The 24,615-nt window shown below is 41.2% G+C and overlaps 1 protein-coding gene across 3 annotated transcripts in view; it reads left to right on the top strand.

Annotated features, from left to right (window-relative positions):
• CERT1 (ceramide transporter 1) overlaps positions 1–24,615 on the top strand; it is a 74,886-nt gene that overhangs the window by 25,591 nt on the left and 24,680 nt on the right. For 2 of the 3 annotated variants that reach the window (XM_058656381.1, XM_058656378.1), the window contains exons 6-11: positions 4,885–4,968; positions 10,437–10,594; positions 15,143–15,235; positions 20,871–20,957; positions 22,991–23,077; positions 23,524–23,601. In XM_058656381.1, the coding sequence (XP_058512364.1) occupies positions 4,885–4,968; positions 10,437–10,594; positions 15,143–15,235; positions 20,871–20,957; positions 22,991–23,077; positions 23,524–23,601 (587 nt within the window). The remainder of the gene's footprint in view (positions 1–4,884; positions 4,969–10,436; positions 10,595–15,142; positions 15,236–20,870; positions 20,958–22,990; positions 23,078–23,523; positions 23,602–24,615) is intronic. The other variant, XM_058656379.1, reaches the window with a different exon arrangement.

Here is a 24,615-nt window from a genome sequence, read left to right as displayed (position 1 = left end):
GAAAGGGCAGGCCCAGTGCAGAGACAGGAGCCAGGAACCAGTCTGAGTGCTTCACGTGTGAGACCCAGGCTTGCGGCCATGACCTGCTGTGTTCAGGACATGTGTTAAAAGGAGCTGGAGCCTCTGGAGTAGAGCCAGGAGGCTGCATGTCCAGATTCTGATACATAACCACTGTGGCTACCTCAACCTCAAATATATTAAAATATGAGGTCGAAAGTTACTTTCATTTAAGGTGAAGAACATCTGTTCTTCAGTTTTGCTCTGAATTTACTGTGAGAACAAAATTGTTGACACTGAATTTATTGTCTGTATAACTACATTGCTTGACGTGATTTTATTTCTGATTTTATGTATTTATTAGAGTTGAGTCTTTTTTTGCTTTCTATGTTCCCTTCTTTGCTTGGCTACAACTTTGTCATTTTATGAGCTACTGCAGGACTTACAGCTTGATTATTTAACCTGCATGCAGAGTCATACCCTATGGTGCACATCAGAACCTGCAGACAGGTTCCCACCTGCTGACATGAGGCTCTTGTGTGTGTTCCAGCTGGTTTAGAGTGACCAGGTTTTCGAGTCTGTCCTGTGAGAATCGGTGCTTTTCCCTCCCCCACGTCTGCTTCAGACACTGCACTGTTCTCCATAACCTTTCCAGAATGTTCTTCCCATGACTTCTAAGGCCCTGACCATCTGGGCTATTCAGACTTTGCTAGGTATCATCATGTCTTCAGGATCCTAACAACTTTTTATGTCCTGTTGAACACATAAATTGTCTCTTAAATTTGTGGTGAACTTGTGATATAGATATCAGTACTAAACCGTTGTTACAGATGAGGAAACTGGTCTCCTTAAGGAGCTGCTTCAAATACATTCTATGGGAGAGGTGAAACTGGTGCTTGTGTAAGTGGTTTGGAGGCTAGCATGGTGGCCACTGTTTATACTGCAGACGCCCCATAGTAGAGTGCCAGTTTGAGTCCTGGTTTTAACTTCCCATCCAGCTTCCTGCTAATGTGCCTGGGAAGACAGCAATGATGGGCCAAGTGTCTAGGCCTCTGCTGCTTGGTCCCAGGTTGGCCTGGCTCAGCTCTGGCTCCTGTCGTAGGCATCTGAGGAATGAATCAGCTGATGGGGAATGTATCTGTGTTGTCATTCCCATCACCAGCCCTCACCTCACCTCTTCTTTTTCCCTCTCTTTCTGTTGTTCTGGTTTTCAAAAAAACATTTTACCTTAAAAAAAAAAAAATCTGTAAATACAAGTGATGGAGTCACCATCATGAAGTAACGGTTGAGGTTATAACTAGACAAATGCCCACGGGGCAGAGGACAGACACTTGAGGAAGGAAACTTGAAGGCTCCCCAGGGATAAAGAACAAAAGGAGATTTGATTTTTAGAACGTAGAATGATGATGTGGGAGAAAGTTGGAAGATCATGCGTCTGTAGCATTCTGTCTTGGCAAGTAGACGTCTCACCAAAAGTAGCCGGGTGGCAGATGGTGCAGGGGCCAAGAGGTCAGACAGGAGGCGTGGTGAGCCACAAAATGCTGATTTTATTAGAAGAAGCTTCCTTTGAGAAAATTTTCCATGTCTGGGAGTGGTGGTGGTGGTGGTAAAGGGTCGTCTGTGAGTTCTTTTAGATTTATCGCATTGTGATGTCACTGGATGCTAGTGTGATGTTTATCCAGTTGGAGGACATGGAAGGCAGAGGGAATTGATATATAGTGCTAGCAAGTACAGTGTTCAGAGCCAGATGCCACTCTACAATCTGAAAAACGCCACCAGGAATTTTTTTTAAAGCAGGTTTTTTGTTGTTGTTGTTGGAGAGTGACTTGGAGCATGAAAGACGTCTCTCTCCCTCTCCCCCAACCTCAAAAATCTGCCTAAAATAACTAAATCTTAAAAAAAGGGGGGGTTCATTTGAAAGAGTCCTAGAGAAAGATCTATCATTTACTGGTTCATTCCTCACATGGCCAGACTGAATTTAAGGAGAGGTGCTGGGTACACCAAGGAGTTAGAAATCTTTCCGGGTTTCCAACATGGGTGACCAGGCCCAAGCACTTGGACCTGCTTTCTCAGGCATGTTGGCAGGAAGATGTATCACATGTGGGATACCAGCAGCCCAGGTAGCGGCTTAGTCTGCTACCCCACAACATGGATCCCTCAGTACAAATTGTGAATCACATAATGTTTCATGATGAGGGATGCTGCACATGATCCCCTGGTTTATGGTACTTATTCTTTTGAACTGATGTTCTTTCCTAAGCAGCTTATGAGAGAAAAGAACTTTTTTTTAAGTGGGGTGAATTTTTTCCCTTACAGAGAAATATTTAGTGAATCTGAAGTTGAAGGTAGAAGAGCAGACATACATGGTAATCCGGAAATGTGTAGGCTTATGTGAGATTATAAAATTGAAATTGTAACCTCATGGTGCCAAGGGATAACAATACGAAGTGGAGGTGTAAGTGCAGTGCAGGTTATGCAGTGTAAGAACAGCCACCACACCAGTCTGCAGTTGGTTTCAGGAGTAAGACAGCAATGTGTTAATTTTACAATCAGCCATATTGCAAGTGATTGATGAGGAGCAGGCCCCTCTGGGTTAGTTTTGCGTGGTGAAGCCCAAGGAGGACAGAAGACGAGAAAGTGGCAGATGCGATTCAACTCGGTGGACACGAAGCGCAGGTAATGGCAGATGTGAAAGAGCTGTTGTAAATAGGTGTTTGTTACCCAGGCATGAAGAAATGACAGTACAGAAACAGGTATTTTTTAGTGCAATTCCTATCAGTTCAGAGTGAGAACACAATGTTGAACTGGCTTCCAGGTCCCTGGGAAGGAGGCACAGTGCAGGTGTTTCCTTACAGCTACAGGCCAAGGCAGAGGTTTGACATCAAGTGTGAGTTCAGAATGGATCCTTCTCTGCAGAAATGGGGCTCCTCAATAACACACTTTGGAGTGGGTGCGTATACGTGGGGGATCTCAGGGTAGAACCAAGTCTAAACCTGAAACTTTATGTTTTGTACATGTGCTGTAGGCATAGCCTGAAGGTTATTCTTTCAGGATTTAAACATTTTCAGTATTGTTTCCATAACTGAGAGGAATGCACACTTGTGTGATGGGGATAGAGAGGAAACTGCTTGCTGTCTGGGACTGGGGACAATCTTTTGATGACGCCTTGAGACCTTCATGTGGGAAAAAGTGCCCCGAATGGTTCTGAGAAGGTGTCGGTTGTATTACAGCAGGGTTGAGAAAATGCTACCAAGGTCTGATGGCTGATCAAGTCCACCACAGTGTACATCCATAGACCTGGACCCTTGCTGCAAAGACTGGCCAGGAGAGTTGTCCATTCTCTGACAAGGCACTCCATGTTCTCTACTGTCATATCCCCCGTGTGCATCTGGGCCAGTTGTCCACTGCACAGGCATCAGCAACTGAAGATGCCCAGTTCTGATACATGCACTCCAAGGTCAGACCACATTATCTTGTGATTTTTTCCTGTGGCCAGAATTTGAGTCTAGCAGTTTAGTTGGGGAGTCCCCTAAGAAACCTTACCTGGGTTGACCTCCGACTGCACCAGTTAAAGCACATGCCTAGTCAGTTCCAGCCAAGCCCGTCTCATGTGAACGGACACGTGCTGCAACCTGGCCCAGCCTGCCAGAGGTCTGGTCTCCACATATACCAGCAAGTGCTGCAGCCTAGTTGGGCTGATCTCCAGTAGCCCTCACCAGGCCAACTCTGAGCCCTGGTTTTTGCATGTACTCACTGGTGGGAACTGCAACCTTGCAGAGGATCTGTATACAATGTTTAGTGTGCCTGTGTTTTGCCTGCAGCCCATCACAATGTGTCAGTTGTATTTTGTGTTTGTGCCATCTTGTCAGTGCTCCAAAAACTTCAGATTTTTGGAGTGTTTTATATTCAGGTTGCTCAACCTGTAAAATAAAGAGGCCCCGTTGGGTCTGGCATGTGAGCTTGTGGTTGAGGTGCCTGTGTTCCGTACAGGGGTGCCTGGTTTGATTGATTTTTTCCTGGTTTAATTCTTGACCCAAACTGCTTTGTGCTAATATATAATGTACACCCTAGCAAGCAGCAGTGTTGCCTTAAACAGTTGGGTTTGAGGACAGACAAAAGGAAAATACAAATGGATTCTGGATTTTGTGGAATTACACAAACACATTTAATGAATCAAAATTGGTATCGCATCTGCAAGAAGCTGTATTTTCCCTACAAGTGCAGCAATAGTTGATTTAATAGCTCCCAATGGCTAGCTCAATAAGTTATAGTCCTACTCAAGCCCTGCTCGGCTTCTTCTATAGCTGTGAAATTGTCTAAAGACAGATAGGAGGACTAAGAGATACTATAATTCATAGTCACTGTAATCACTAGTAACCTCTGCATGCATGAGAATAGACACAGTTTACTGATGCAGATACTGAGTTTGTGGTGCGTGGGTTAAACTAGCTCTTGGGGTGCTACCCCCTGTATCCAAGCACTGATAGAAGTCCTGAATGCTGCACTTGGAACCTTTCGATGACCTAAGTGCTTGAGTCTCCGCACCCATGAGAGAGATGAGTTGGATTTCCTGGCCCCTGGGCTCAGCTTATTCCAGCACCAATGTGGCGGCCATTTGGAGTGTGAGCTCAAGAATCAAAGAGAGGTGTGTATGTGTGTGTTTCTCACTGTGACTTTCAAATAAGTAAATAAATCAATCTTAAAAATAATATCTGTTGTATTTAAAGATATTACACAGTGTATTTATTGAGCAAATGTTGATAATCAGTGAAAACATGAAAGGTGAAATAAATCTTGTTCTCAGACTGTGAAGTATATTAACTCAGTTGAACATAATTTCTTTTTGTTTCCGTCATACTATCCTGAAGTGCTTTTCTGTCTTTTTAGTGGTAGAAGATGATGAAGATGACTTCCCTCTGACACGCTCTGATGGAGACTTCTTGCATAATACTAATGGCAATAAAGAAAAGTGTAAGTGCTGTATTTAAATATACTTTCTGAGGTTATATAATAGTATATTTTATATTTGTATAATGTATGTAATAATATATAATTGTATCGTGTGTAATACAATGACATAATTGAGTAATTTTTAAAAAATAGTAGAGCTACTTGTATCTAATTCAAAATATCTTCTTGCGGAAAAACTTGTATGTAAAATACACGTTTGTCTGGTAGTGACGATTACTGTTAACTAAAGGTTCTTTCTGAATTCTAGCCATAGATCCTTTTATTTCAGCAGTATGTATTAGGGGAGGGGAAACACATGGTGAGTTGAATGTTTCTGAAGCACATTCCTTCCTCTGCTTGGTGTAGTTGTTAAGAAGTATATGATCAAAACTGTGTCACATAATACAATGTAATTAATGAATTTAAAATAAAATTAAAAAAAAAAAGTCAATCTAAAAAAAAAAAAAAAAAAAAAAAGAAGTATATGATCAGTATTATAATAAAGAATGACTGTGGGGGGGGGGTCCACCGTCGGGGAGGGGCATGGGGAGGGGTGGGGGGAAACCCCAGAGCCTATGAAACTGTCACATAATGCAAAATAATTAATAATTAATAAATAAAAATATAAATTAAAAAAAAAAAGAATGACTAGGAGCTGTGGCCTCACAGCCCAGGTGCTTACAGACCCAGGACGATGGTGTGTTCTGGGAAGGGGTTTATTGTCACTCTGTTGGAGTGACTAACTCGTTAGAAAGAATTCTGAATTGTTTGTCATAGTGATTCATAATCCTTGTTTTTCTAGCATTCTCAAGAGTGAATATCTTTCAGTTACAAGTGCATTTTGTTAATTACCAAAAAAGTATTGAAAACAAGCCTAATTTTGCTGAAATTATTGAAGAATATGAAATGAAACCTATAGTGATATCGTATTTTCATATCAAATTTTTGAGTTTTATGTGTGGAGGTGGTTTTCTGTTTCAGAAGTCATTTAACAGTATTTCATTCTTTGTAATACAGTCTAGTATCTTTCTTCCTGTAATTTACTCCTTTCCTGTTTCCTCATGGCACTCCCTTTCTTCCTTTTAATTTAATGACCTCACAGTTTATGCAGAATAGAAGCTTCATATTAGGTCACATTATGTAATCTGTCTATGTAAGTGTGGCTAATGTTGAACTTTATCTAATCATCTAGATTATTGTAATATTTAAGGAATTAGAGGATTATTGGGGGAAAGTTTTGTTGTGTGTTATTTTCACAATGAATTATTTGCTTTAATGGGAAAAAAATATATGGACAGAAAGATATTGTTAAACTTCCAGGCTGAATCCTCTATCCTGCATACCTTATTTGTACTTCTCCAAAAGGTAGAAACAGCTTATTTTCTCTGGAACTTGAGTGGTAAATTTGTAGACACAGCAAGAGGTCAATGATGACAGGAGAAATGCATGATTGAAATCTGACTGCCTCCCTCTTCTGTGTTTTTCCAAGAACTGAAGTAGTTGGGACTAAATGAAAGTCTGTGTTCTGGAAGGTGCAATCCCCTGGCAGCTTTCCATATTCTGTGTCCAGAATGCCTATAAATAAGGTGTTTATTCCTGATACAGAAGGTTAAAGTGAGTGGTCCCAGAGCTAAGACTTAGAAGTAGAGTTCTGCCTCAAGCCCAGTAGTAAAAGGCTCTGTGCAGTGGGTTCAGACCTTTCAGCCTGGCTCTCAAGTGGGTGCCAGCCAGGGCCCCTGCCTTCCCCCACCCCCTGCGTAGTCTGAGGACAGCTTCCTGCACACAGACCGAGGCATGGATACCAGAGCAAGGAACTCAGACGATGCAGAAAGCAGAAGGAGGTTGCCTTAGTAACAGATGTTACTTAGTAATGTCTTAGTAACAAAACCCTGACATGAGAGAGCTCTAGGAAATTAGAAGTTATAAAAAAAAATTTAAAATATTAATGCAGAGTTGGTCTATAATATTAAGAAGTCCAAGAAAATTTTTTTTAAAAAGCTGAAGAATAAGAAGTTTGAGCACCTGTCCAGTAGACCAGCATAGATAGAATTTATGTGAAAAAGAGAACAGAAAATGGCAGGGGGAAAGTTACTGAAGAGCTACTGTAGGGCAGTTCTGCAAAGCTAAAGGTTTCAAGTCTGTATTGAAAAGCTGTGAACACCCAGCTTATTGAGTGTGGCTAGAGAAGACAACAGTGCCTTCATCAAGGTGGTGAAAACAGTATACAGTAATCAGTGAGACAATGTTGCTTTTCTGAAAAGAACAAATTTTACAAACCTTTGGCCAAATAAGAATAAAATGGCTGTAATCCAATATGAACAGAAGAGCATATCTGAGAAGTGTAGGGGAGTGTAGGGGAATTCTGTGAATTCAGGAAGTAGGGGAGTATGAGGGAGGAGTAGGGGAATGTAGGGGAGTGCTGTGAATACAGGGAGTAGGGGAGTGTAGGGGAGTGCTGTGAATGCAGAGTAGGGGAGTATAGGGGAGTGCTGTGATTACAGGGAGTAGGGGAGTGCTGTGAGTACATGTGCAACAAGTTGAATGACATTGATGAAGCTGGCAAAATTATGGAAGGGACAGAAATTGTCAATGTCATCTGTCTTACTGGTGGAATAAAGACCAAAACTGTAAAATTTTTGATTAAAAAAAAAAGCACAACTATGAAGATCCTGAAACTAACTTCTCATTTAAGAGTAAAAGATTACTTTCTGACATGTGAAGTATTAGCCATTTGAACCATTATGCCAGCCCCAAAAGATGCCATAAGGAATCCACTATATGTTGTTAGAACTGTAGATGGTTTCAACAAGGTGTTAAGCTGTGAAAAATGAACTGTATTTTTATACATAAGGTATGAACAATCTAAAAATGAAGTTATTTTGCTTCTGTTAGAAACAAACATTATACTGTGAAGACCTAAATAAATAGGAAGGCACCACATGTCGTGAATGAGAAGACTGTTAATGCATACTGACCAAATTGATACATAGGTCTCCTGCAGTTTGTGGAAATTCAAGAGGATTTTTACAGAAATGAACAAATTGATCCTAAAATTCTTATAGATAGGTAAGGGCTCCAGAATCACCAGAAAGTCTTGAAAAAAGGATACACAATTGGCTGTTTCTTAACTTTGCACACAACAGCAATGATCAGGACGGGGTGGCCTGGCATTCACCAGCCCCACGGAGTGCAGAAGTAAACTCCTGCACTGTGCTCAAGTCAGCTTTCCAAGAACGCCAACAAAGTTCACTGCAGAGACAGAGAAAACTGCAACCACAGGTATCTATATGTAAAATATTTAAGTTACGGATAACAAAAGTTAACTCAAAATGCATCACAGGCCTAAGTATCAGAAGTAAAACTGTAAAATTTTTAAAGGAAAAAAACACAGGCCCAAAGCTTTATGACCTTGGGTTAGGTGAAGTCAGGCAAAGTATAGATGGTGCCCTCCTTCCATTTCAGGGAGATACTGTGTCTGACTGCAGTGTGTCATTGAGTCATGGGAAGTGTCTGCCTTAGAAACATTTGAACATTGCATCCTCATTTTAATTTAGCAAGTGCTTTGGGGTTCTAGTTAACTTTTTCCATGAAGGTGACTATGGTTGTACATTGTAATAGAAGAACTGAGGGAATCAAATCGGAGCAGCCAGTACTGATTGGTGACAAATTATCTTGAGGTTCCCCTTCACCTTTCTTACTTTCCAACTGGTTAAAAAGCTTCAAAATCTGTTACATATCCTCTATATCACTGTGAAAATGATCTGAGGTAGCTATTTTTGGAAGTAGAAAGTGCAGTTAAAGTGTACATTCTATATTTCTGGAATTTTTCCAAAGGCATGTTATTTTGTTCTCATCCTGTGCTGACTTTTAAGTGTACAAATTGGCAAACTTTTAGCAATAAATGTTCTTTATTACATCACACATAGTGTCATAAAACTAGGTATGTTTGAATTTCTTTGTTGATTATTAATATGTTGATTTATAAAGTAATAATCTTTGCAGTGATGTAAAGATTTAAAGATTATTTTACTGTAACAGTGATGGAAAGTATGCAAGTTAACAGTGTTCAAATAATTGATATACTGTTTAAAATGTACAGTTTAAAGAACTTGTAGGTATTTCATGAACCATCTGTCAGATCAAAATTTATTCTTGGCATCATTCTCTCTGGATCAGTTATAGGTGATTTTAGTCCCTATAAACTGATTTGCCTTTTTCTCTTAAGTTTCCGTCAGTGAACTCACAGCGACCTTCCTTTTGGCCTGGCTTCTTTGTCACTTGAAGACTGTCCTTTCTTTATGTCTCATTGCTGAATAATCTGTTGTGTAGATGTACTGCAGTTACCAGTTTGTTGTCTACTTGTTACAAACAAAGGCCACTAGCTACAGCCATTTGTCTTTGAATGAGCATACATGTCATTTCTTTTGAGTTTAATACCTAGGAGTGGAATGACTACATCATATAGTAGATGTTTTAAAGAAAATGTCAGATATTTTCTGTATGAGGTTCTATTTCTTCCACAATATATGTTTCTATACCACAATATGTGGTATAGTCAGCTTTTTAAAATGTTAGTTGTTTAGTAGATGTGAAGTGGCATCTCATTATGGCTTTATTTATATTTCCCTCAGAACAAGTGCAGTGTCTTTTGTGTGTGTTTTGCTGTCTGCCTCCTCTTGGGTGAAAGGTGCTCACAGCCTTTGCCTGACTTTCTCAATTGGATTATTTGTTTTCCTATGTTGACTTTTGAGGTTATTCGGTACATTCTGGTGATAAATCCTTTACTAATGTGTGGCATGCAAAGCTGTTCCTGCCTGCTTGTAGCTTTCCTCTTAATTCTCTTAGCAGTGTCTTTAACCCCAAAATTGTAAACACTGGTGAAGTATAATTGATCATTTTATTCTTCATGGATTATTCTTTGATGTCCTTATCTATGTAGGAGTTTACTGAGCAAAAGTGTCATGGCCTCATTGATTGAGCTGCATTAGAATGGGACTTTGTTGACTGTTGAGTAAGATATTAGCTCTCTTTGCCTTTTGTGAGTTTTAAAATTTTTTTCCGTTGTTTCATTTAAATTAAAATTACAAAATGTAACCAGAATCTGTTTAACATTTACATTGGTCCCAGACTGAAACTTGAATATTTGTTTTCATATTTTATCTTACCTTATAAAACTTTCATCTTCAAGTGTTTTTTAATTCTGGAGTTCTTCAGATGTCAAGTCACTCTTGCCATAGTTGGATTGCCGTGAGTGCTGTGTGAGTGCTCCGCCTACCACTTGAAGGACTGGGTGCAACACAGCAAACAGAGTCCAGGAAACACCCTGGAGAACAGGGCTGCAAAGTACATGCTGCCAGAGTGTTTGCTGAGAGCAAGGATGGAAGAAAAATTATTATCCAGAAATGTTGCTAGCTTACTAAATACTTTTAATTTTAAATTATGATTAAGAATTATTCATTAGAGTTTTAGTTAATATCTTTCTTTTTCAGTATTTCCACATGTCACACCAAAAGGCATTAATGGTATAGATTTTAAAGGGGAAGCGATAACTTTTAAAGCAACTACTGCTGGAATCCTTGCTACACTTTCTCATTGTATTGAACTCATGGTAAAACGTGAGGAGAGCTGGCAAAAGAGACATGATAAGGTAAGACTAGTCTTTCTTCCTCTTAAAAGTAATGGGGTTTTATTTAAGTTTCATACATTGAATGAACATTTAACCGTGAAGTACTGGACTGATGGAAGTAGCAGGCAGTGTACAGCTCCTTGGAGACCTGCAAGAATCTTAAATTGGTTTTTCTGACAAGATTTCCCAGTAAGTTATTTAGTTACCTACAGTATTCTTTATCGACAGGATTTAATCCAGACGTTCTGTGATAGGGTTAGTTTTGCTCTGGGATAGGGATTTTGAGCCATACCAGACTTACATTTTTTGGCTTGTAAAACTTGTAAAACTGCACTTCAGTTGTCTGAACTCATGTTTTATATAGTTAAACATTTACTTACTACCATCCTAACTGTATTTCCCAGGGTCATTCTGATATCAGATAGCTCACGTTGTGTTGTTTGAACCTTCCCTGTGCTCACATTTTCCCACCTTTGTTTAAATTGTAGCTCTGATAATACGTTGCACCATAAATAAAATTAGTCCCTAGTGTGAAGTGAATGTTTCCTGGGAAAATCTCTCTTTAATATATATAACTTATATATATATATAATTCAACTTTAGTAAAGTAGTGAAATGTTAGAATGAAAACATACCTAGAATCTTGTTCTAGTCTGATTTCTTTTAACACTTTTTATTTTTATCTGAGAAACAGAGTTACAGAGAGGAGAGCCAGAGAAAAGGAGAGATCTTCTATCCACTGGTTCACTCCCCAAATGACCACAAATTCCAGGGCTAAACCAAAGCTAGGGCCAATTCAAAGCCAAGAACCAGAAACTTCTTTCAATTCTCCCACATGATGCAGGGGCCCAAGATGTTGGCCCATTGTCTGCTGCTTTCCCAGGTCATAGGTAGGGGAGCTGGATGGAAAGTGGATCTGTCAAGACATGGAATTGCCAACCATGTGAGATGCCAGCACTACAGGAGATAAGCTAGCTAAGCCACCATGCTGACCACCTCCCAACAATACTGTTTTAAAGATGAAAGAAGGATCTGCCTCCCCCATACTTGCCCAGGAGTGTTAGGGAGTAGTTAGACTGCATCTCTGGTTTTCAGGCTTCATACCAGTCAGTGCCTTCTCACTCATCAGTGAGTTTGTGACTTGCAGTGTTTGAAGGTGTTTCCATTTGAGCAAGATACTGAAGAAAGCTAGCTCACCTAATGAGATTACAGAGTGGCCACAGTTTTGAATAATACTGATGTGTCTAAGAATATTGTTATGTTTGACAATAGAATCTTGATGTTAGAGCTGAGTGAGCAGGTCGTGTTAACTAACAGACTTCTCTTAAGCAGTGTAGGGTCCCAGCATAGTAGCCTAGTGGTTAAAGTCCTGGCCTTGCATGCGCCAGGATCCCATATGGGTGCCAGTTCTAATCCCTGTGACCCCATTTCCCATCCAGCTCTCTGCTTGTGGCCTGGGAAGGCAGTCAAGGACCGTCCAAATCCTTGGGACCCTGTACCTGCATGGGAACCTGGAAGATGCTTGGGGCTCCTGGCTTTGGATCAGCACAGCTCCAGCTGTTGCGGTCACTTGGGGAGTGAATCAACGAATAGAAGGTCTTCCTCTCTGTCTCTCCTCCTCTCTGTGTATCTGCTTTTCCAATAAAAATAAGTAAAGCTTAAAAAAAAAAAGCAGTGTATTAGACTTCTCCTATGTTCTTGATAATGTGTATCGAGGCTGTTGATGACTCAGGTATTTTGGTCCCTGCCACTCACACAGAAGACTTGGATGCAGTTTCTGCCCTGCCAGCTATTCCTGGCTTTCTGTTTTTTCTCTCTCTCATCTTTGTCATTTTTTTTTTTTAAGATTATTTTTACTGGTAAGATCAACAGAGAGAAGGAGACAGGAGAGATAAAGATCCCCAAGTGGCCACAATGGCCAGAGCTCAACCGACCTGAAGCCAGGAGCCAGGAGCTTCTTCGGGATCTCCCATGTGGGTGCAGGGTCCCAAGGCTTTGGGTTGTTGTGCACTGTTTTCCCAGGCCATAGGCAGGGAGCTGGATGGGAGGTGGAGCAGCCAGGACACAAACCGACGCCCATATGGGATCCTGGCACATGCAAGGCAAGGATTTAGGCACTAGGCTACTGCGCCGGGCCCACCTGATTCACTTTTTAAAGGCCACATCACCCAGGGCCAAAGCTTGGAACCAGTCATTCATCTAGGTCTCCACAAAGGTGTTATCACCACCGCCTTCCAGGATCTGTATTAGCAGGAAGCTACAGTCATTGAAACCAGGGGTCTCGGTGGGATTTTAATATCTTAACCAATATCTAAATTGGGAGGCTAAATTTCTGCCCTTTACTCACTCTTTAAGTTAAGGTATACTATATGTAGATGGAAGTGCACCAATCTTAAAACTGTTTGTTTTGTTACATGTGGATAAGCACTGTACCCCGACTTTTGTAGCTCCCTAGAAGAGAACCCACGCCCTTTCCTTAGCCATACCAGAGAGGTGACCACATGGGCTAGTCAGCTTTTCCATGCTTTACCTGTAGTTGAGAGGAGTTACTTTGGAAGGGAGAACATTGGTTTCAGCTTCCAGTTTGGAGGCTCCAGTCCAAGAGTGAGCAGACCCTTTGGATTATGCTTCTGGTGAGGTGGGAAAAGATGACAGAAGGACATCGGAAGTACATTTTTTGTCTCTGTGTGGTATTCCCACATAATACCTGGATTTGATCATGGGGCTTAACCCCAGTGACCCAGGCTAATTCAGACACTGTAATTGGACAAGTCTCTGCTCACCCAGGCTAATTCAGACATTGTAATTGGACAAGTCTCTGCTCTGTTGAATTAACAGCCTTTAACAACAGACTTTAGGATTTAAAATCTACATGAGTTTGGAGAAACAAATCCTGTTCGGGCTGTAACACCACAGTGGTGATTTATATCATAGATTAGGTTTGCCCATGATCGAATGTTACATAAATGGAATTTAAAATATGCTTTTGTATCTGGCTTTTTTATTTTCAATATTGTGGGTTTTATGCAGATTGTTACAATTAGCAATTGCTGCTTTTATTGCTATACATATTGCACTATATAATTCATTTTAATTGTATGGTTTTATTTCATCTGTAGTCTGTTGAGGAGTATTGGTTGTTGATAAGACTGCTTAATATTCTGACACATAGGTTCTGGTGAACATAGGTACCAACTTCTCCTGATTATACGCCTGGGAATAGAGTTGTTGATTTGTAGACTATGTACTTAGCATTAGTGAATACCAGAAAGAGATTTTCCAAAGCTTGTTATGTTGATGTATATTGCCATCTGCATATGAGAAGTCCACTTGTCCTTCCTTCTTGACAGCATTGTTAAGAATGGCCTAGTGGCTAAGGTCCTCGCGTTGATCCCATGTGGCTGCTGGTTCTAATCCCGGCAGCTCCACTTCCTCTCTGTCTCTCCTCCTCTCAGTATATCTGACTTTGTAATAAAAAATGCAGATGTATGTTATTATTTAAAAAAAAAAAAAAAGAAAGGTTGGGGCGGGATGAGGCACAGAGCTGTGGTGGGACAGGTTAAGCTGCTGCTTGCAACACTGGCATCTCAGAGTGTCTGGGGAAGCCGTGAGTGATGGAGCACTGGGGTCCCTGCCAGTGACGTGGGATACCAGGATGAATTTCCTGGCTCCAGGCCTTGACCTGACCGGGATCTATTGTAGCTATTGGAGGAATAAAGCAGCACTTGGAAGATTTCTTTCCATTATGTTTTCTAAGTAATAAATAAACAAGTCTTTAAAAAGTAGAGTTCTGTGTGTGGTGTCTTCAGTTTTAGTCACACTGATGGATCCTTGTATTCTTCCCTCATACACAGAAATCGCCTAGTGAAGTCTCTGGAGCCAGTGAGCTAATTCAGTGCTTTTCACTACTTTTATTCTGAGATGAGATACAGAAGCAGTTACCTTTGCTCAAGTTCTCTGTGAATTTTTAGGGTTTTATTTACTTTCATTTGAAAGGGGGCGAGAGAAGAAGAAAGAAGCAGAGAATCTTCATGTGCTTGTTCACCTCCCAGCTGCTGCCACAGCCAGGGTGGGGCCAGACCAAAGCCTGGATCCCAGAGCTCCATCCATATCTCTCTGTCTCTGTCCCTCCCCACTGTTGGTCACAGAGACGACCCACCTGCTGCTTCCCTCAGCATGTGTTTGCAGACAGCTGGATCCCACGCAGAGTGGCGTGGAACACAATCCAGTCCTCCCACATGCTTGAGTTCTCCAGCTCTCCACTGGCTTCTCACCAGTGTCTGCAGTAGCAGGTGTGTGACTCAGCTATTCCGCTGAGGGAAACAGGTGACCCAGTTGGTGTCTCGGCCTCTGTGCCAGATGTCTCCCCCTTAGTAGAAACGTCAGTGGTGGCAGCTGAATGTAACACATAGCAAAGGAGAAAGTTCCATGAGACAGAACTATATTCTACTTTTTCAAGGAAGTAGATTATAAAATAGCACTGAACTGCAGAGGAAATCTACCTGAAAGACTACACTGTAATTAAAATGTCCATTTTAAATGTTATTTTTCATTTTGTTCTCTTGATAGGAAGTTGAGAAGAGAAGAAGAGTAGAGGAAGCATACAAAAATGCAATGACAGAACTCAAGAAAAAATCCCACTTTGGAGGACCGGATTATGAAGTATGAATTTAAATTTTGATCTTAAGAAGAAAAGCATGTGAGCTGTGTCATAGATGAGATTGATTTTTAAATACGTTTGCAATCTTGGGATATTCTGAATGTCATTTGTTCCTCCTCATTTCAGTCGATATATAACATCATGTGTGAACTCCAGGCTCACACTGACGTATTTGTTGCCTTCAGAGTTTGACTTTAAAGGACTCAGGATCACGTTACTCACCTAACAGGACAAGTTCCTCTTTTCTCTTCTGAAGCTCATTTTAATGTTACCTACTTTTTTTTTAAGGGTTTATATATTTTTATTAGAAAGATTTACAGAGAGAAGGAGAAACAAAGATCTTCAATCCATTGGTCACTTCAATCTGCTGGTTCACTCCCCAAGTGGCTGCAATGGCTGGAGCTGAGCTGATCTGAAGGCAGGAGCCAGGAGCTTCTTCAGTGTCTCCCATGCAGGTGCAGGATCCCAAGGCTTTGGGCCATCCTGCACTGCTCTCCCAGGACACTAGCAGGGAGCTGGATGGGAAGTGGAGCTGCCATTCGTTATCCCACCAGATGCAAGGCGAGGATTTCGCCACTGGGCTATTGCACTAGGCCAACTACTTTTATTCTTGCTTATTAGCAGAGTCTGCTTTTCATGTTTATTATTTTTTAAAATTTATTTGGAAGGCTCTCTGCTTGTGTTTAAAGACACAGACACAGAAATCTTCCATCTTGAGTAGCCAGACTGAAGCCAGGGACCATGAACTCAGCTCTTCTGCATGGTGGCAGGAATCAGTGAATGCGATTGAGCCCCTGCCTGCTGCCCCCATGGTGTACGTTAGCAGAAACTGCACTCGGAAAGGAGTAGGTGCTGGAACCCAGACTTTCTGCATCCCAGGCAGCCTTGGCATTGAACCACATGTCCATTCCCTGAGTGTTTTTTAGGTTGGGATGGATTTCCTACTGTGTAACTTCACAATGATTAGACTTTTGTTGCAGTATTCTGAAATTGTCAATTAATTTTTGTGAAATGTGTGTAAATTACATAATTAGTTTTCCTTGGGGGTTTTAAAATTCCAAATCACTGAAATATTAGCTATTACAGTGATTTTTGTTCTCAGATTTTAGGTTTTGAACGAAGTAGTACTTTTTAAATATGTTTATCAATCATTTGTATTTATTTAGTTACTTCCTTAGACTTTGAGCTTTTCTGATTGATTTAGAAGATATATGGAATTTTCCTTTCATTTTTACAGTTATTTTCTTCAGTAGCATTGTTGGTTTTACCAGAGGACTGACTTCCATGTAATTCATCTCTGTTTTTGATGTCCCCTTTTTAAAAAACTCATTTTGTAAGTCAGTGTGAGACAGAGACGTGGAGACTTCCTTCACTGGTTCAATGGCCAGGTGACTGCCAGGCGAAGCCAGGAGCTGCTTTTAGATCTTCCACATGGCTGTTGGGGTCCCAAGCACTTGGACTACTTTACTGCTTTTCCAGCCAGTAGCAGTGCGCTGGATGAAAAGTGGGGCAGTCAAATGGGATGCCAGCATCACAGGCAGCAGTTTTCTGCCTTGCCACACTGCCAGCCCCTACATTTGTTTTTGTTTTTTTTTTAATTTTTTCAGAGCTTTAAATTTTTTTTAATAATACATATTTATTAAAAATTCAAATACAGAAATAAAAACACAATATCCCACCCAGTATACAGACAGCCACATAAATCCCCTTCCCTCTAATCCCATTCCCCAGAGGTTATCACTGTGAACAAGTTAAAGTATATCCTTCGAAACATTTTCCTTTGTATATACAAGTATATATAAACACACATAAATGCACTTTTGCCTTTTACAAAAATGAAATCATGTAAATGTACATATTAATCTTCAATTTCTATCTTCATTCATTCAATATACAGAAAATTCACAACAAATCTGATTATCAGTCCTCTTGGGTTCGTTTTCCATTATATAAAATTCATATTCAAGCATCAATTACAAAACTCTTGATAATATACTTCCTGTCATCTTTGAGTCTCATCTCTAACCACTCCAGTATGAAAAGACTGGAACACAAATTACCTTAAATTCTTCCTGAAACAAAGGCAGTACAATCAATCAAACAAACAAACTAGGAACACACTCTGTCATTCCTAGATTTTGGCCTTTTCACTTTGTGTTACATTCTGCCTGGACTTTCCCATCTGGCAAATCCCTAATTCTTCCAACACTCAGCTTAAAAATGATCTCTAGAAGACAAGACTTCCCAGCTTTTTTCAAGACATAATCACTTCTCTATTTACCCCTATACTTTATAGCTAGCTTCTTAATTGTACTTATCTCACATTACTGCAGTAATTCATTTACATGTTTTGAGTTACCTTTCCATCCAAAGGATCTGATGAAGTGTTTATCTTGGAGCAGGTACTCAGTAATTTAACTGTTGAGGAACCAATGCTTTAGGAACATTTGCTGAGTACCTACTATGCACAGAACCATATCCCAAGCATGAAAAGAAACTTACCATTTTGTCCTAAGGAACTTACCATTTTCCTATTATTTCCCCTGGGTGGATAGGGGAGGGACAGAACACGTTTATTATAAGACAACATATTGCTTCTGACATATAGTTGGTTTCAAAAATCTATAGCCATTTGCCTCAAATTCATTTAGGAACAAGGCATTGCATAATCAAATAAATCACAAAATAACGGGTAGTTTGTCCAGCAGGTCTGTTAAATGTGGCACAGAGCCTACCAGATTCCAATTCTCTGTCCCAAACCATGGGAAGCCTCCCCACCGTCTCCCTCATAGGACATCATGCTTTCTTCATTTGTGAGAGTGGAAGTGACTCTGATGTGAGATCTGGTGGTGTAAGCCCTAAATAGCCCCGTGTGCTTCAGGAGAACACAAGAATAGGCATGGAAAATGAAGACAGCCCCTACATTTGAAGATTTATTTATTTTTATTTGAAAATAAGGAGAAGCAGCAGAGAGGACTTCTATCTGTTGGTTCACTCTCAGAGCTGAGCTGATCCAAAACTGCGTATCGGGAGCTTCTTCCAAGTCTACTCCCTGCATGTAAGGACCCAAGACCTTGAGCCATTCTCCACTGCTTTCCCAGGCACACTGAAAGGGAGGTGGATTGGAAGATTTTTCCCCATAACATAGATGACCTAAATCACAATATTAGTAGGTGGGGTAAGGAGACACTGATGAATTAGGTCTCTGGAGCAGCACAGGCTCCCTGCCTGTCCAGGGCTCTTAGCCACATGAACTGAGATGTAAGAACAGTGATGGCAGCAGGGTTTATTTGGAGAGAGCAGCTGCTGATGGTCTTTCACTGGCTTAGAAATGTAACCACTGTAAGCATTTTTTCTGATTTATGGTGGTACCAAAGCAATATGCACTCAGCCGGAAAGGTCCCTGAGGCTCTGGCTGTGCAGGCCTTGTGTGGCACTGGATGGACCCTGGGGCTCTGGCTTGGACTGTGGCTGTGCAGGCCTCGTGCAGCACTGGATGGACCGTGGGGCTCTGGCTTGGACTGTGGCTGTGCAGGCCTCGTGCAGCACTGGATGAACCCTGGGGCTCTGGCTTGGACTGTGACTGTGTTGGCCTCATGCAGCACTATGGTGTCTGTCATGAAGTCGGGAGCTGGTGAAGGTGACAGCCAGGACTCTGTGTTGGGGCATCCAGGCACCTGCTGTGTTGAATGCTGTCCAATTTGCAGAGCTGGCGGGTGATAGTGGGTTGATTGGATGAACAAGTCAAGGATGGGAAAGAAGAAAGGACCTGGTTGCAGAAATACCCCAAGAGAATACTTGGAGTGGGAGGGATCTAGGGGCAAGTGTTGACATTTAACCTAAGAAATCCTCTGCAAGCAGATGACAGTGAGTGCCTGTTGATTTAGCTACAAATAACTTTTCTCCTTGATATATGTGGTGAAATGAAAGGGTATTTTTTTAACATTATTTATTTTAATAAATTAAAGATGTCCCATCTGTAAATGTCCCCAGAACAACCAGGGTCAGAATAGGGAGATGATGTGTCAAAGCCTGGAGCCTAGAATTCCATCTGCATCTCCCACGTGAGTGTCAGGGACCTGACTGCGCCCTCCAGTGGTGCGCTTTAGCAGGAAAATACAGTCGGGGCACTGTGATGTCTCAGTGGGCATCCCATATGGACACTAGTAAGGTTCCAGCTGCTCCGCTTCCTGTCCAGCTCCCTGCTTGTGTCCTGGGAAAAAGCATAGGTTAATGGCCCAGAGTTTTGACCCTGCATGTGCTCTTGTCTTCAGATTTGTTCAGCTCTGGCCATTGCAGCCATTTGGTAAGTACCCAGCAGATAGAAGGTCTCTGTCTCTGCTTCTGTCTGCAAATCTACCTTTACAATGAAGATAAATAAATTTTAGAAAGATAGGTTCAGAAGCAGAGTTTGGCAATGATGCTGACCCAGACAGTCCCATATGGCTGCAGGATCCTCGGCACCCAACCACTAGACCTGACGCCCATCCCTGTACTTCATACTTTCCTGTTCTCATAAAGCTGAGGTCCTGCTTGTCTAAGAATAGTTGACTATGTGTACTTGGTCTCTCCCCAGTACCTTGTGAAAAGTGGTTTTTTGAGACACTAGTTTAAGCTGCCACTTGGGATGTCTGTATCTCATCTTGGAGTGCCTGGGTCCCGTCCTACCTTCACCATGTTTCCTACCCAGTTTCCTGCTAATGTGCTGGAGGGCAGCAGTGATGGCCTAACTGCTCAGGTTCCTGGAACCCACAGGGAAGGTCCAGGTGGAGTTCTTGCTCCTGGTTTCATCTTAGCCTAACCCTGACAATTGTAGATATTTAGGGAAGTGAACCAGTGGGTAGAAGATCAGTTTCTCTCCCTCCCTTCCTCCATCCTCTCTTTTTCCATCTTTCCCCTTTTCCAATAAATAAATCCTTTTTAAATAAACTGATATCTGGGGTGGAAGCCTAGGAATTTTCATTCTAACAGGTTCTCCAAGTGATTGATGCTGTTTGGCCGTGTAACCAGACCCTGAAGGCTCAGTACGTCTTTTCTTTCTCCTTTGGAAGGCCACTCTAGGAACTAGTGTGTAGTTTGCATTGGCTGTGGGTTTGCTGCAACTCTATGCTGCTCTGCATCCGTCTCTGTGGTCGCAGAAGCACTGTTGGCAGCAATAGATGACTGTGTGTGGTTGGTTACTGCACACAAACATTTTATCAGGAAGTGATTTTGTGTACGTGTGTTCTAACAACTTAAAGCCTTTGGCCATTCAAAGGAAGGAGCAGTCTGCTCTTCACCGTGCCTTTTCCCATTACTCTAACATAGGTATGATGTGGATTTCAAAGTTTATTGTGGGCACTAGTTTCTTCAGGTTCATGTATACTTTTTCATAATATGTATTTTGAGTGAATTTTTTTGAAGACTTCCCCTCATTTGTATGGCTTTGCACCAAAATGAGCTTATCCTTCCATTTCCTTTGAGGTATTGATGAGTACACAGTATCCAAGTGAGTTAATCGTTATAACTTGCTGAGATTTTCCACGAACTGGGTTACTAATCCACGTGATACTGTCACCTCCTCCGTGAATGTAACACCAAGATTTTTAGTGTTTCCTGTTGCTTTAAAACAACCATTTTATCTGTGTGTTTGAATAGGAAGGCCCAAACAGTCTGATTAATGAAGAAGAGTTCTTTGATGCTGTTGAAGCTGCTCTTGACAGACAAGACAAAATAGAAGAACAGGTATACCTGTTGTTAAGATGCTAAACAAACTCTATAGCATCCCTTGATGCATTTTATATAAGTAGAATTTGAAAATTGTGACTTAATAACATAGAAAAGTATCTGTGCACTGTTACAAGCATAGAAAGATGTTTATGAATCCTTTCTTTTGTATATCAATGTCCAGTCAAAAATGGCCAGTAATTATCTGAAGCAAGTATGCAATATTAACATGAAGTGAAATGGAGCTGTCCTGCCTGTTCACTTACAGTGTCTGACTTCTCCTTTCTGGTGATGGCAGGCATATGTTTAGCCTGATCAGAAACTTTTTACAGAATAACTCATAAATTCAAAAGAAAGATGACCAAAAATCTTAGCTGTGCAATCTCTATCATTAGCCCCTTCACAGTATTTACTATGTTCACCTGTTCACCTTTGGTTTCTTTCTCAATATTACTTCGCTCAGGATTTTATCATAAATGTTGAATGAATTCACAGCATTTACTTTGAGATCTTTCTGTGGGAATCAGAGGGAAGCTAATCAGAGGAAACTAATTCAAGTTTCAAGATGAATTTTATCACTTGCCTTTTCAAATTCTTTAATAATGCAGTAGCTGTGTTTTATCACTAGGTGGTACTTAGGGACGTGTTTCCAAACCCTGCTTCCTCCCTGCTTGAAGCGGATTTAACCTCTGTCATGTTTGTTTTTCATTGTATTTTTAAAGTAATGATAAAAATTCATTTCATGTGAAGTTAATTTGTAAAGTTCAATGATCATTCTTTTTTGTACCCACAAGATGCCGCAAAGCTCAAGAGTGGGAACTTCCAGGAAAGTGGGCTCTACTTTTGTTTGTTTTTTACAGAGCCTGTGGCTCTGCTTTACTAAGTCTAAAGCAGTACCCTGAAATCACAACGTTGTTTTGTGTTTACATGGCGGTACTTGGGCAGGTGTAGTGAAATATTGGAGTCAAGACAGCCCCGTGTTACTCTGATTGTACTGCTGTCTAGGCTTGCAGCTGCAAGCCTGTCACTAGGTCTTGTTTTTGTTTTTCAGTCAGTGAAAATAACAAGTGAGATGTGCTTCAGAGCTCTTCTGGCTCACACAGTGCTGCCCTCCCAACCAGCAATGTACTCATTGAGTTTATTGGGCTCAGTGGAAACTTGGACAGTTTTAGAAGAAGTATTCGTAGGACTGCACACCATTTGGTTTAGTCTCTTCTTGCTGGTCTGGCAGATGCTGTATGTGCCCTGTTGCACCCGGTGTTCAGCTAGTAATGTAGAGAGCTGTTGACACCAGACCTTGACCTCAGCATTCTCCACAGTGACACACCACGGAGTTTCGGATTTACTTCATTTGTAAACATAGGTAAAGATGTGCAGCATGTTTGTGAGAAGTGAGATCTTAGCAGTTGTGTTCACACAATGTTGAGTAGAAGTTGCCAAATGCCTTCCATATGGTTAAAAGATGAGCAATTGCATGCTACGCAGCATAGTTTCTGGTACATTTTGTTCAGTCGTTTTTATTGAACTCATGAGAAGAAACTAGACAAGCCGCAGCAGAGGAAGGAGGTTGAGTGGCAGCTTACCTGAAGTAAGGTGGTAAGATGAAAGCAAACACAAGATGCGCACATGAACTACTACAAGGACTAAGTCATGGGGTCCTGATGGTCTGGAAGCCTGAGGCCTGCCCACAACACACTGACCAGATAGGTGGCTGGCATGATTGGGACAGAGTTTGGAGAGAGGAAAATCAGCAATAGTGTTAGTCCAGTGTATGATAAATGTTGCTGTGCTGTTAGCGAGGGCCTGAAGGGCAACAGAATGCAAGAACTTAACCTGGTGTCACAGGGTATCTGGGGGTCCCTGCTGAGACAGGGTTTGGCCAGACATTTTGTATCTGCAGAATATTTCATAATTCAAGTATTTTTTAATGCTGAAGTGTTTTACTACCAGAATGTTGGTAATTCCTGGTGATATTGTGCATGCTTATGCTGCAGAGATAACACTTCGAAAGCTTCTCATCTTAACATTGTGTTTTTTTTTTTCGGTCACAGAGTGAGAAGGTCAGATTACATCGGCCTACATCTTTGCCCTCTGGAGATGCCTTTTCTTCTGCAGGGACTCACAGATTTGTACAAAAGGTAATCTGATGTCAGATTTTATTGCAAGTATATCCTAGGTTGATGGGACTATCTTTTAGTGTAGTGTTCTCACCTTGTGAATGAAATTAAGTAGTGAGGTTTTGGGGTTGTTTTGTTTCAGCTAGTAATGTAGAATTACAAACACATCCTCCAGGATGTTTTATCTTGCTCAGAGCTGTAAGACAGTGAAGTGGGGATGGGTGAATAGGGAGTGGTGTTTAGCCTACTACGGTTAACCAAAGCATGGCTGGTTGTATTAAGTTTGATGTTCTTGGAAGTGTTCTGTTCTCTGATACATCACTGGTTGTGAAGTCAGCACTCGCTGCTGTGCTTGTTGCACATGGTGCCTTGTTTTCTGCTCTATCTTGTGTTTGCCAGTTGGCATAGGATGCTCTGTTGTGCCTTTGTTCTGATGACGTGATTTTTTCTTTGTCTGTTTCTGGTAGCACTATAGTCGCTCTTCCTCCATGTCTTCCATTGATCTAGTCAGTGCCTCTGATGATGTGCACAGATTCAGCTCCCAGGTACTGTATGAATGTGCAGATGGCTCTCCTATGTCTGTGCTCGGTTCTAACCTGCTTGCCCAGTCCCTAGAAGGCTTTTGGTTAGACCACTTACTTTGGCTTTCAGTTTTAAGAACAGCAATGAGCGTTAAAAAGACCTGTCTTAATTTACTAAACACTTTCTCAGGCTTGCATGTGCCCTTGGCTTTGTATGCTACACCAACCAGCTGGGAATTTTGTCCAGTAGAAAGTAGTTCAGAGTGACTTTCCAACTGAATGGAAAAAAGTAGCAATTTTCTTTTGTGAATTGTGTAAACACCTGTTCCTTTAGTGCAGACTTTGCAACTTTCATGACCATTTTATAATTTATAGGATGTATTTCATGTGGGAGCAAATTTTTTTTTAATTTGTTTCTTTCTATTGGAGAGTCAGATACACAGAGAGGAAGAGATATACAGAGAGGAAGATCTTCTGTCCACTGATTCACTCTCCAAGTGGCCACAATGGCCAGAGCTGAGCTGATCTGAAACCAGGAGCTAGCAGCCAGGAGCTTCTTCTAGGTCTCCCACACAGATTCAGGGTCTCAAGGCTTTGGGCCATCCTTTGCTGCCTTCCAAGACCACAAGTAGGGAGCTGAATGGGAAGCAGGGCCACTGGAACACAAACTGGGACCCATGTGGGATCCCAGTGTGAGCAAGGCAAGGAGTTTAGTCACTAGGCTACCGTGCCAGACCTGCAAATTCATTTTCAATCTCACTTAAAATATCTCTCAGTGAGATTCAATACGAGAATACTTTTAAATATTCATGTCATTTCCGTTGAGTAAGTTGTATTTTCCTTATGCAGATTATCCTTAGATATTATAAATATGTTTATATGCTAGAAATCTATGGCGATAGCTTCTGTTTGTCATCTCCAACTGTCAGGGAATCTAAGGAAGGAAATTGAAGACACAAAGCCTCTACCTACAAAATCACCGTCAGAGTAATCCTTTTTAAGTCTTCGACTTTATTTTTTTATGGTGTTTGGGTTTTA

This window comes from Ochotona princeps, chromosome 28 (genome assembly GCF_030435755.1).
Source record: "Ochotona princeps isolate mOchPri1 chromosome 28, mOchPri1.hap1, whole genome shotgun sequence".
In the NCBI taxonomy this organism is placed as follows: Eukaryota; Metazoa; Chordata; class Mammalia; order Lagomorpha; family Ochotonidae; genus Ochotona; species Ochotona princeps.
The sequence above is the reverse complement of the archived record's forward strand: the minus strand, read 5'-3'. Positions and strand labels throughout refer to the sequence as shown.